Source organism: Dysidea avara, chromosome 5 (assembly GCF_963678975.1).
Source record: "Dysidea avara chromosome 5, odDysAvar1.4, whole genome shotgun sequence".
In the NCBI taxonomy this organism is placed as follows: Eukaryota; Metazoa; Porifera; class Demospongiae; order Dictyoceratida; family Dysideidae; genus Dysidea; species Dysidea avara.
This window is the reverse complement of record NC_089276.1, coordinates 21,300,448-21,312,486: the sequence shown is the minus strand read 5'-3', so window position 1 is coordinate 21,312,486 and position 12,039 is coordinate 21,300,448. Positions and strand designations below refer to the sequence as shown.

The following is a 12,039-nucleotide window of genomic DNA, read 5'->3' as shown; positions in this document are numbered from 1 at the left end:
TACTCCAACTTGTTTCAGTACTTTTTATTGATGTGCTATGGTCCCTACTCTAGTTAAAAATTCCAAATTTTTTGTGTACTTGTATAATTATGCCTTGTAAAACTAATGATGCTTTGTAATGGTGCTAATAGGTAATAAAATTTTATTGTTCAAGAGTTCCACTAACATTAATATAAACTAGTATTTATTGCTGTAATATGCATACTTACGGCAGCGATATTTTGCTCTCCAGTCTGGCAAGGGTACTCCTTTAGCAGCACATGCAGCAGCATAAGCAGCCAAACTCTCACAATAACATTCCTTTTGATCTTCTCCATTGCAACCACATGTATCAAAAATACAATTTGATCGATAAGGTGTAGGATCCACTAAGGCATTGCAAACACTAAAGAAGTCACCAGTAAATGCACCACATGCACGTGCTACTCCAACTCGAAGTGTACTTGGACAGATTCGTCTTACATCAGTATCAGGTGCATTGCAACCAGCTGAGTTACCAACAATCCAACTGTTAGCAAAATCAATGGTTCCGAGTGTCATTCCACCTGGGCTCTGGTTATCATCTGCATCATTACCATTGTAGTTACCACATAGTCCACAAAGCTGGCCTTGCCATTTTGTAGACACAGTTACTTCAACACGATATAGTCCATCAAAAGACACTCTAACTCCATGTGTTGGGAATAATACATTAGGATGCCCTCCAGTTCGTAGAACTTGCACCTCGCTGTTTTCCCTAATTATACCATCACCTTTGTTATCCTGTAGGATACCATCAATGGTGATCGTTCCTCCATTACCTCTACCTAGTACTATTGTGAGACCTCCACCAGTAACAGTCACTTGATCAGCACATGATACTTTATCATTGTGTGCTTCATTTCGAACAGAAATATCAAACTCATTACTGCTACATGGCTTAGATACTGTATATTCACAATCTCCTTGGAAATCAAAGTAGCGAAGATCGTAAGTCTGATAGTGAGGATCACCAGCAATAACACAGGTAGGTCCATCAAGTAAGCAAGTTTGTGCTTCACATACAAATGTTCCACGTTGGCAAGTGCACTTGCTGGTGCAGTTAGGTTGTATCTGCTGACCATCAAGTACAGTTACTCCATTGAGCTCACAAGCTAATAACATAATAATAGTAATTATTATAATAAAGATATATTAGTGGTATACACAATGCATGCAGTGCTTTTAATATTTGCACACATATATACATACACCCCTCCCACCACACACACATAAGCGCAGCCTCCAGCAGTCATAATATGGAACACAGTTAATGTCGCTCAGCGAACAAGCACTGGGATGCATGTGTACCAGTCAGGGATGTACAATTGAGTCTTGTGCAGTCAAATCCACCTGAGGCAGGACTACTATCCCATTGGATAACTGTCCAGGTCTGATGGAGAGAAGCCACAGAACCCAAAGTTCTACAATAACTCCAAAACCACTAAGTACAGTTGGCGTTTGCTTCCCCCAGTTAACACCATGCAGGTACCCATTGATGTTACAGCTGGGTGGGATGCTTGACACTAGGCCACCAGGTCCTTTACAGCTGGGTAGAGACTGAAGCACCATGAATAAATTCTTTTGCTCAAGGAAACAACAACAACAACACCAAACTTTGCAAAACTTGGTATTGAACCAGGAACATAGGCAGCATAGCCAAAAGAGAAGAGCATCAGCTTAGTAATTGAAAATCTCTAGGTTTGATACCCAGTTGGTGTAGTTATTGTTCTTTCCTTGAGCAGTGTATACACACGCAAAAGCTTGGGTGTGGAACATGCTTATGCAATTCTATAAAAACAGCATGGCTGCTTGATACTGTACAGAAGCCCATTAATATGTGCTGCTGCTACTGCTGTTGCTCACTCAATGCAATTTAATTCAATAGCCATTAACTAAAATTACCTGTGCAAATTTCAGCATCCACACACCTTCCATCAAGAAGATACTGACCAGGAGGACAGAAACAACCTTCAGCACATCTTCCCTCACAAAGTTCATCAGAGTCCATCTCTTCACATGTCTTAGGACAGAATGAGCCACACTGTTGGAATATCATTCCATTTGGACAATTTGCAGCTAAAGGAAATCACAGGCACATTAAAGTACATAGATATAATGCCACTGTTTACAATGCTTATTAACAAAGCTGATGAAAGAAATTTCTTTCCATAATGAAATATTGTACCGACTAGAAATTTTGCAGTATGGCGTAAAGAAAAATAATGCTCTTTCCAACACAAAAGATCCAATAATCTATAAAGTATTCATATATGATTATATTATGGTCCTTAGGAATGTACATACATTCACACATTTGAGGATCAAGGATGCTCAGTGTGGCATGTAATGTACTGGAGTACTGCAAGTGTATTTCCGTAGTTCACATATGTAAGTGATTCACTGCAATATTACTGAATAGTGAAACAGTAAAACACACTATCTTCAATAAACCCATGTAGCATCAATCAAACTTTCTATCTTTTTTAAAATTTATTAATGCTTTACAACACAAATGTTGAAGGTCTGTAGGACACCTGGTCCTACAGCCTGCTCAAAGACATCTTATAACATGCTTCTGTCAGCTCTAGCTTCTGTCAGCTCTAGCTTCTGTCAACTCTATTTATATATTATTGGTGAAATACCGCAATTTGCTTTTTTTCGTTGTAAAATAATTTTCGTATGCAAAATTAGCATGAAACTTTTATACAAGTTCGAAATACTCTAATAGAGTAATCATTCACATAAATCATATGAAAATATTTTTACACAAAATTTTTTGCATGAAAATTAAGCAAATTACGGTAGTAGCAATGGTGAGAGCCCTTTTTAGTTATGTAAGAGACTTAAGAAAAGGCTTTGGAGTTTAGACATATAGCTACATATTTGCTTGGTTAGATGCTGTGGCATTTATTAACTGACTGGGCAATTATTCAAACTTGAATATTAGATAATCAGAAATGATGTTTAAGCTCATTATAATTATTTTATAACTGATTGTGGCACTACTCAAGGGTGGCTACTATTCAAGGGGAAATGCGTAACCCAGTATACCATGAAGAGCACAAGTATTACATGTATGTCATCAAAAAATACTTGATTTATTAGATTACATACAACATTAAGAATTCTCTACAAGCTTACGACAAAATTCTGATCTCCAGTTTGATGGCTGAGCTCCTGCCTCAGCACATGCAGCAGCATAACTAGATAGCGCACCACAGACATACCCTTCACGGAGACTAGTGTCACCACAGCAGTAATCAAATTCACAGTCTCTAATAAATGGACCAGGATCAACTGCAGCATTGCAGACAGTAAATATACTACTTGTATTCATTACACGACAAGCTGCCCTGGCTGCTGCTTGGGTACCTGCACTATTGTCACATTGATCAGTGCCTTCTCCTTGCGCACTTCTTCTTCCTCTTCCACCTGGACAACTTAAATCTCCTATTGCGGTAATATCATCATTCTGATTACCATTGTAATTGCCACATAGGCCGCACAGCCTATTCATTCCATGATAATCAGTTGACACCTGGATTTTTAAATAACTATCTCCATCATAATAAACATAGACACCGTGTTGTCTTAAGGTAACATGTACACGTCCACCAGTACGTCGTATATTAACATCAACATCAGAAGGGTATGTCTGATCATTAGATGCCTGTTGTACCCCATTAAAGAATAATCTTGATCCCTGGTCGATATAAATTTCACTGGGATTGCTACCTGGAATACTGATCCTCACACCTCTAACACATGAAACACCTGTTCCACACACATCATTATTAGCTGAAATTACAAAGTCATTGCTTCCACAAAATTGAGCCATGACATGTTCACAGTCTCTTTGGAAGTCAAATCTGCGTCCATCCCAGCTTACATAATGAGGATCACCACTGGCAGTGCAGGTTGGGCCATTAATTGGTGGACACCTTTGTGGTACACACGTAAACATTCCAGAGGCTGTACAGGTACATCTTTCTGCACAATTTGTCACTACTTCCTCATTAACTTGGTACTGTATGCCATTTCTAGTACAAGCTGCAGTAAAACATTAACCGTATTATATACGTACATACCTGTAATAATGTGTTCATAATGTGCACTAGAAAAATAGCTTCACCAATACAAGTAACATTAACCCACATGGTTATAAAACTGAAGAGACTGGTTGTTACAAATGTCTTGGAACAACCCTGGCCTGTGCCAAGAAACTCTAAAAAGTTAAAGGAAAGCATCTACTGTTTATCCAGTGGTTGGTTATGTAAATTCACTTCCTACTTTAGTCATGGAAATGGCAACAAATTCATGGTCAAAAATACAGTAAGTCTAGATTCTCCTTTACATTGTTATGATCAAATTCCACAATTAATAGTAGTGTAATTACCATTAATGTAACCAACTTGACAAAATGACACTAGGTTTGAATTACATGCTGTAAAAGGATCTAATAGGGCGATTATAATTTTTTTTAATTAAGGCTTTACAGCACAAATGCTGAAGGTTTGTAAGATACCTTGTCCTATAGCCTGTTTAAAGAAAATATATTAAGTATGTATGAAAACAGGCAGAAAGGAGAAAAAAATCCATGACTGTACCTGGGAAGCCTTGAACCTGCAGCCATCCGATTTACTCTTAAACGCTTACAGGAGTCTGCCAAGTGGTCAGGGTTTTCTGTCAATTTCATGTATTTATAAACTCTACTAGAGTGACTTATTATCTCTAAGTACCACATGTGAAACTCAGTTTATTTATTAAGGCACAAGTGCTGAAGGTCTGTAGGACACCTGGTCCTATAGCCTGAGATACCTTCATTGAGCAGCTACACAGCTATTAACTCTAAAATTAATTTTGAATTATTGGTACACAAGTTGAACACAACTAATGTAAAACACATATATGAAGTGCTTACTGACTGGTTCTTCTTTGTCTTGATTGTGTACACAATAAACATATTTGCCTGGATCACCAACATTACTTCCCATTTCTACATTAACAATGCCAGCTGTATTAGAGGAAGGAGGGCCTAAAGAGCCTGTAGCTGAAGTGACTCCAGCTTGTGCATTAATCCCATTACACTGGCCCCAGTTGATACCATTGTCAAGATATTGGTTTATTACATAAGTTTCATCTTCAGCCGCATTTGTTGCAATAACTGATTGAAAAGTATTAGTCTGTAATATAAAAAGTAACACACACTGTAATTACAATGTTACAAAGAATACGCACTGAATAAACTGTTACACAATATTACAAGTCATTGAATATTTGCTGATATTGTAGTAGCCTTACCAAAATTCTGCAAAAGTGATAAGATGTGAAAGTCTGAAAACTTAGGAAAGCTTTATCTGCCCATATATGCTCTATTTTTGCAAGCTGGTCATATATACTATTAAAATTTTATAATTATATCAATATCCTTTCTTTTCTATCAGTGTATCTAAGTTTAGCACTTAAGAGCATGGACATTTAAGGTCCTGAGAAAGTAGAAGTTGGAGGAAGAATTAACTCCAACATAATGGGTTCTCTTAGCCCAAATAGCAAAAAGAAAAGGTACGAGTCTAGTAGTCTATAGTTCATCAGTCCAATCCAATGATCGTAGTCTGTTGGATCATTCTATTCTATTGAATATTAATCATTTGTTGCCTTTCACAGAACACTAATTCTGGTCTTGCTTATTTATAATTTGCTACAGTAATTACGACCAATTCCAGTTCCAGTACTGATAAGTTCCAGTTCTAACTTCAGTATTGAGGAAAACTGTATCATTGTTACTAGAGCTACTGGTAATTAATTTTAATTTCAGTGCTGAGAATTAGAACAACACTAAACTGATAGTGTGCTAACCATACCTCTAAGAGTTAGTAATAGTGGAGGAGAGTGTGAACACACTCTCTTCCCCACTATTATTAACTCTTAATACCACGTAAGACTAGTTGTATCTAATTAGGTCTGATAGCATGATTTTGGACATTCTTTTTTTACATTCCGTATAGCGAGGAACCAGAAACAGATTCTTCCCCTCTTAATAGTATTTATTTCACATAAAACCAAGGTACTGAACTTAAAATTATTAACTAGTACATGTGAGTATTTGAGAAGTTTGAGAATATCAAAAGCAAACATAGAGAGATCTCATGATTTGCGAGAACATATGTAGCTAATGTTGTATTAAATTTTGGAGATGCAACTGTAAAGTGTTCCTCCACCAAAATCCCCACAACAAGACACAGTATTTACCTGACCACCACCAGGAGGTATAACATTAGTCCATGTAGCAATAAATAATGCATCACTCTGAAAGGCTGGTGCTTTCAAAGGAAAACCTTTTCTCACACAGTCATCAGCTTTTTGAAGTTGTACATCTGCACCAGCAACACCCATACGTATTGATCCATATGTAACCTCTCCATTAGAACTATCACACCAATACGGTGCAACCATGGAAGGTCCCACATCCTCGAGTGCTCCAGCAGAATGTGGCACTCCTATTGCTGGTCCACCAAACAATCCATCATACAGTTGGAGGCCACCATCTCTTGTCACCTACAACAAACAAATTAGCTATATATACATGTGATCAACCATATGCATCCCTAATCAATAAGTTAGCATTGCTTAATTTTATAATCCTGTCAGTGGTATATATTTATAACTCACAATGGCACTTTGTACATATGTGATACATGGGCATCATAGGACATAGAAAATACAAGAATAAAGCCAGTGGGGCTGAAGTCCATTTGGTTGCTTAAAGAAGTCTAACCTCCGTTGATGGCTAATGAGAGTTGGTCAAAATCATATTCTTGAATGTGAGACTGAGATGTTCTCAAATGAGCAGTTATTATGTCATAAAATTTACTTTGAAAAGTTATCATCCAGGAATGATTTATTTACTTCTCGGTATTACTAGGATGTCCCATTACTATAGACCATGTGCGTGCCAAGGCGTGGCACTTTATTACAGTGTACATCATCAAAATAATGCATCCGCCATTTTTGAGGGCAAAAAACGTATGCATTCTATGCCTACAAAATTTTTTTTAATGATAATACGAAGGAAACGTGTTAGTAGCGCTGGTATAAAGTAAGTTACTGGGTAAAAGTATATAACATATTTGCTGCATGGCGAGTTATTCTGCCTAGGGAAAGTTTTTGCAATAGAACACTCGATACTTTTGCCCTCACTTTTCTTGTAAAGCATGAAACTTGAAGCCGTAGCAATTTTTTTCAGGTTTTTGCCAGACCACGCCTTGGTACGCACAATGTCTATAGTGACATCTTCCAACACTTCTACATTATAGTGTTTACACTGAGATCTTGTAAATCTTAAGAAAACAACTTTTGCATAAGATGCCTCGATAACTACAGATAGTCTTGGTTGAACTACAGTAAAAGCTTTTATGTGATGATTCACCAGAAATAAACTATGCAAACAAATGTAGAAATTTTAAATTTGAGTAGGAGAGGGATCTCATATAGCTACACCTGCAGCTATAGTGGACTGCACTTCAGCTGAGTTTTGCGGGGCTTTTTTTCGTTTAGTGACCCTTTTTTGTCTTAAGTTTTACTGTCAGTTCAGATATTCAAGTAGTGCAGGTTAGTTTGATCGGTGATGGGCAAGTTACGGTTGGTAATTGGCAAAAAAATGCGTGGGCACACGGATTTCGACACTTTCAAAAGTAACATAGAAAAGTCCCACAACGTTTTTATTGACAAAGGGTAGGGTATCACTCTTTTCACCCTATTTCATATCCCTATAGAACTTAGACAAAAAAGGTAACCAAAAACTGAAGGCAAAAAAGTGCAATCCTGATGGGGGATCGAACCCTGCATGATAGCCTAGTGTGCTACCAAATTCGCTACCACTGCTAGCTCCCTTCTTTTCTATCACTATGTTGAGTGTGACTCACGATCGAAGTAAGCTGTATATCACTGAGTAGTAAGAAGAACCTAAGTAACCCTAAATGTGAAGAAGAAGCCAAAGCTGAACTCTAACCTAACCTTAATACTACTAGACGCGTCCCCTAAAGTCGAATAACCGTGGCAACTCACTTGTGGCAACTAGCTACTAGACGTGTACGTCCCCTAAAGTCGACTATGCGCGCGGCACTATAGTGCTCTAATTAGTAAAGTCGACTACTCGCAGCAACTACTATACGCGTGCCCTAAAGCGAAGAGAGAGAGAGAGAGAGAGAGAGAGAGATAGCAACAACTACAGTAGGAAGTCTGGATGTTTTTGAGCCTAATATTCGCCGGTCATGAAAGGTGGTGACTGGGGTGGCGAAGAGTAAAACCCTATCGACAAACCAACGTACATTAGTATTGATCATTCTTTCTTGGCACTGAAGTGTTGTTAGTATTAGTGTACTGTTACAAGTGAAGAAGGTTCAAGGGGCCTATAAAGCCTAATCTTAGTCGAGTTGAGTCCAAAAACCCGGGTAAAACCAACCGGCCTGATGGCCAAAAAATGTATTTCATCATCTTTTCCAAGTTCTGTTCTATGCTCTGAGTAAGTTTCATGCGGAATAAAGTACCAGAAGCCGAGTTGTAGCCTCTTTAAGGAGTCCCGCCATTAAATTTGCCCCACGCCGGGAAGTTGCGGTTATAAATTAGTGACGCTTTTAAACGTAATTTTGTGACGTAAAAGTTACTCTATGAATTACTCACTAGGGAATTACCCTACCTCTTCTAGGTTTCTAGCCTCGGCTGCCGGCTACTCATGCTGCTTAAAACTTGGGACTTAGGAAGAACCAAGATCACTCTATTGAAAGGTCCTAACCGGAAATATTCCGGTGCGTTGTTGTGGCAGGCCCGTAGCCAGGGGGGGTTCGGGGGGTTCTGAAGAACCGCCCTCCTGGAAAAAAGGTCCACAATTTTAGCAAAAAGGTCCATAATTTAACCAAAAAGGTCCACAATTTTAGTATACAAGTCCAAATTTTCAGGAGCGAAAGTTCATCAGCTACAGTTTACTAGATACCACTAATAAGAAGCTAAATTAAGTGCTCCAAGCAACTCATTCAGTGCTTGTATTAAATGCAATGCAAGATCGAGATACTCTAATAGAGCAGTCAACCACTCTAATAGAACAATCACTCTAATAGAACAGTCACGATTACATTCTTTTAAATGGTACATGTAGATTATCTAAACCGAGCTTTCATTAAAATATTAGGCCACTGGCACTGGATTCCAGCGGACCTTCAGCATACACTAGATTTTAAGGACTACTAATGTTTATACTGTACGCATCTTGTTGTATGTATGCTGTAAAGCAAATAATAAATAAATAAGATTTTGGTGGACAAGCCCCTCCATGCAGAGCCCACGAATAGCATCCATGCTTCAACTCCATGCATGCAATGTGTAAATTTCATTGTTTAAGACACCCTTTGTTCTACTCCACTGCCCCTGTTGATCATGGCAGAATGCTCAATCTTTCCCATTCTTATTCACTATGACATTCCAATATATTATAGCTATTTAGACACATGCATGTGCAGATGGTATAATTACAGTAGCAGTAGATATTTTTCCAGATATCAATCATACAGATGATCTTCAGCTTAACTGTTATTTTTATTGACTGAAATGCCACTAAATTCAACTTTTTAGTATCTATTTTCAAAAATTTCCTGGGGGGCATACCCCAGACCCCTCTAGTTTCAGCATGCTTCGCATGCTGGATGCACACACCATTATATAATCTGAAACATAAAAAGGTCCACTTTTCTTCTAAAAGAACCTACCCAGATAAAAGTCTGGCTACGGCCCTGTGTGGTGAGAAGTTATCTAGGTGTTTGGTTGTAATTTTGTTCGATTCGTCACACCGTACCGAGTATCCACTAGAGCCTAGCTCACTTGGCCTAGCTTGAGCCCTCTTACAAATAGAAACCCTCGTAGAAACTGAGGGAAAGTATTGTAAATGTGGTATTGTTGGCTGTTTTAGCTCACTTATAGTAGCTTAGTGTAATAAGTTCATAATAGGTAGCGTTCGATGACTTTAGGTTCAATATTAAACGTAGCTAGCTACTGGCTATGATTTGAATCGACAGCAAAGCTTAAGGTTGCTAAAACGAAACGAAAAAAAAACCTAGCTTGAACCCTGGGTAATAGTGCTATACCGGCCAAGGGTCCGCAACTCCGAAAATCCTGTACGAGATTTCAAATCCATAATATTTAGAACAAAGGAGCACCGTGTTTATCATCAAAGGATAAAGAAGTGGATAAAACAAAAGGAAAAAAAGTATAAATGGTGAAGGCAAACATAACTGCGATTTTTCAATACTTCAAGCAATTATGGCAAGATTTCAAATCATTTGAATCTTAGATATACGGAAAATAATGTCACGTGATACGTAGTGTACGGAAATGCGCGTAATTCTTTCTCAAATTCTCTGCAAACTTGTGGGGAGCATACGTGACACTGAAAATACAGAAGTGAACTTTACAACAATTTTCAGAGATTTCAACAAGATTTCTAAGAGAGCTTTACGAGATTTCAAGGGAGTTGCGACCCCTTGATACCTGCTAGCTGCCCATTTCCCCTAGCAATTAAAAAAAAATCTTATAAATGTGAGTAACCTGTATGCTATTATTATAGTAAGAAGAGTTCTTACCTTCATACAGCTAGTGTGCTTGAGTACTAAGAGCAAGGGGAGGTCACTAACAATAGTCCTGTAGAACCATCTGCAACCATGATCAAGGTTTTTTGATTGACGAAATTCTTGTTTTGTTTGCGAACTAGCTTAATCACCACTTTCTAGGATGTATTGATCGCTTGATTCAGTACTAATTTAGCTTTTGATTGCTTGATTTGGTCGCAGATAGTTCTACAGGACTATTGGTAGTGACTACCCCTTGTAGAGTAGTTTGTGTTATTCTTGAAAATAAAAACTTTCGGTTCAGCAACCATTTTTTTGCGGACAGGTCACTTTTGCCTCTCCTCAGTGCAGCCAGACGAAGGAAGCCGCAAGTCTGAAATTTTGCGTGCAAAACCTAATCTATGATGTAGAACTCTCCAGAAGAGTATAGGAATCTTCTTTGTGAGCTATCGATATCATGTCTGATGTGATGGTGGTCGAAATTTGTGCTTTTCTCTTGTAGTATTGGAAAATGGCTAGAATCGAATCCTGCACATGACGTTGTCCGAATAAGCTGGCAGCCATGCAGTGGCTTTCAAAGGTTACTTCAGCCATACAAAATCCTTTCATGTTTGTAACTAGCTACAATGTACATGGAGGTTATATCAATGACCGAGTCTTCTAGGACATATAGCTATCAGTTAATATTGCCCAACAATTATTATACTGTACACTGACGCACATGATAGCTTTTTTCTACATAAGAGTCATGCAGCTATGCTAGATAGCTACTTTATTATTTAGACTTTTAGACATTGACAGTGATAGTATTATTTGACATAGTTATTACCGAGGAGGTATTTTTAACTTACGCATATTGTATCAAAGGGGTCACCACAATATTCGGAGACAATACTTTGAGAACCCTGTACACACTCTGACTCTTCAGCATCTCCAAGTGTAGAGAAAGTTCCTGTTCCAAGCATAAAGAAGTCATTCATTGGAACAGACACAGCATGCTTTAGCAAGCACAAAAAGAAAACTCCACTTGCTTTGCCTATCATTCTTGCACCTTTTAAAGATTGCAAACACTGAAGTGAGGTATCCAACAAGATAAACTTTTATACCCAAAATAGCGGATGCAGGATGTGTGTAATTAACAAAGCACATTCTTTTGGTGTTGCGGTTAGCTTCAAGGGTATTCTATCTTGAGGTTGATTATGTCACTAATAACATATAGTTATTTGTTAGCTGTAGTTGTCATGTCTTTGTTAGCTGTAGTTGTCATATGATGTATATTGCTATTATTGAGATAACTGGTATGCCATGTGGTACATAACCTCCACAACTAAAGCTATCAAAAGACTGTAATACTACCCTCAGTGCTGTCCATACTTTTTTTGTGAATGCATTCGGTATTGGCATA

General features: G+C 38.1%; 1 protein-coding gene across 2 annotated transcripts in view; it reads right to left on the bottom strand.

Moving 5' to 3' along the window:
- LOC136256168 (mucin-2-like) overlaps positions 1 to 11,704 on the bottom strand; it is a 36,579-nt gene extending 24,875 nt beyond the window's left edge. For both annotated transcript variants that reach the window (XM_066049113.1, XM_066049114.1), the window contains exons 1-6: positions 11,486 to 11,704; positions 6,271 to 6,576; positions 4,943 to 5,204; positions 3,163 to 4,071; positions 1,924 to 2,097; positions 210 to 1,133 (exon numbers count right to left, since the gene is read on the bottom strand). In XM_066049113.1, coding sequence (XP_065905185.1) covers positions 210 to 1,133; positions 1,924 to 2,097; positions 3,163 to 4,071; positions 4,943 to 5,204; positions 6,271 to 6,576; positions 11,486 to 11,677 — 2,767 coding nt within the window. In that variant the 5' untranslated portion in view covers positions 11,678 to 11,704. The remainder of the gene's footprint in view (positions 1 to 209; positions 1,134 to 1,923; positions 2,098 to 3,162; positions 4,072 to 4,942; positions 5,205 to 6,270; positions 6,577 to 11,485) is intronic.
- Positions 11,705 to 12,039: the final 335 nt, after the last annotated feature.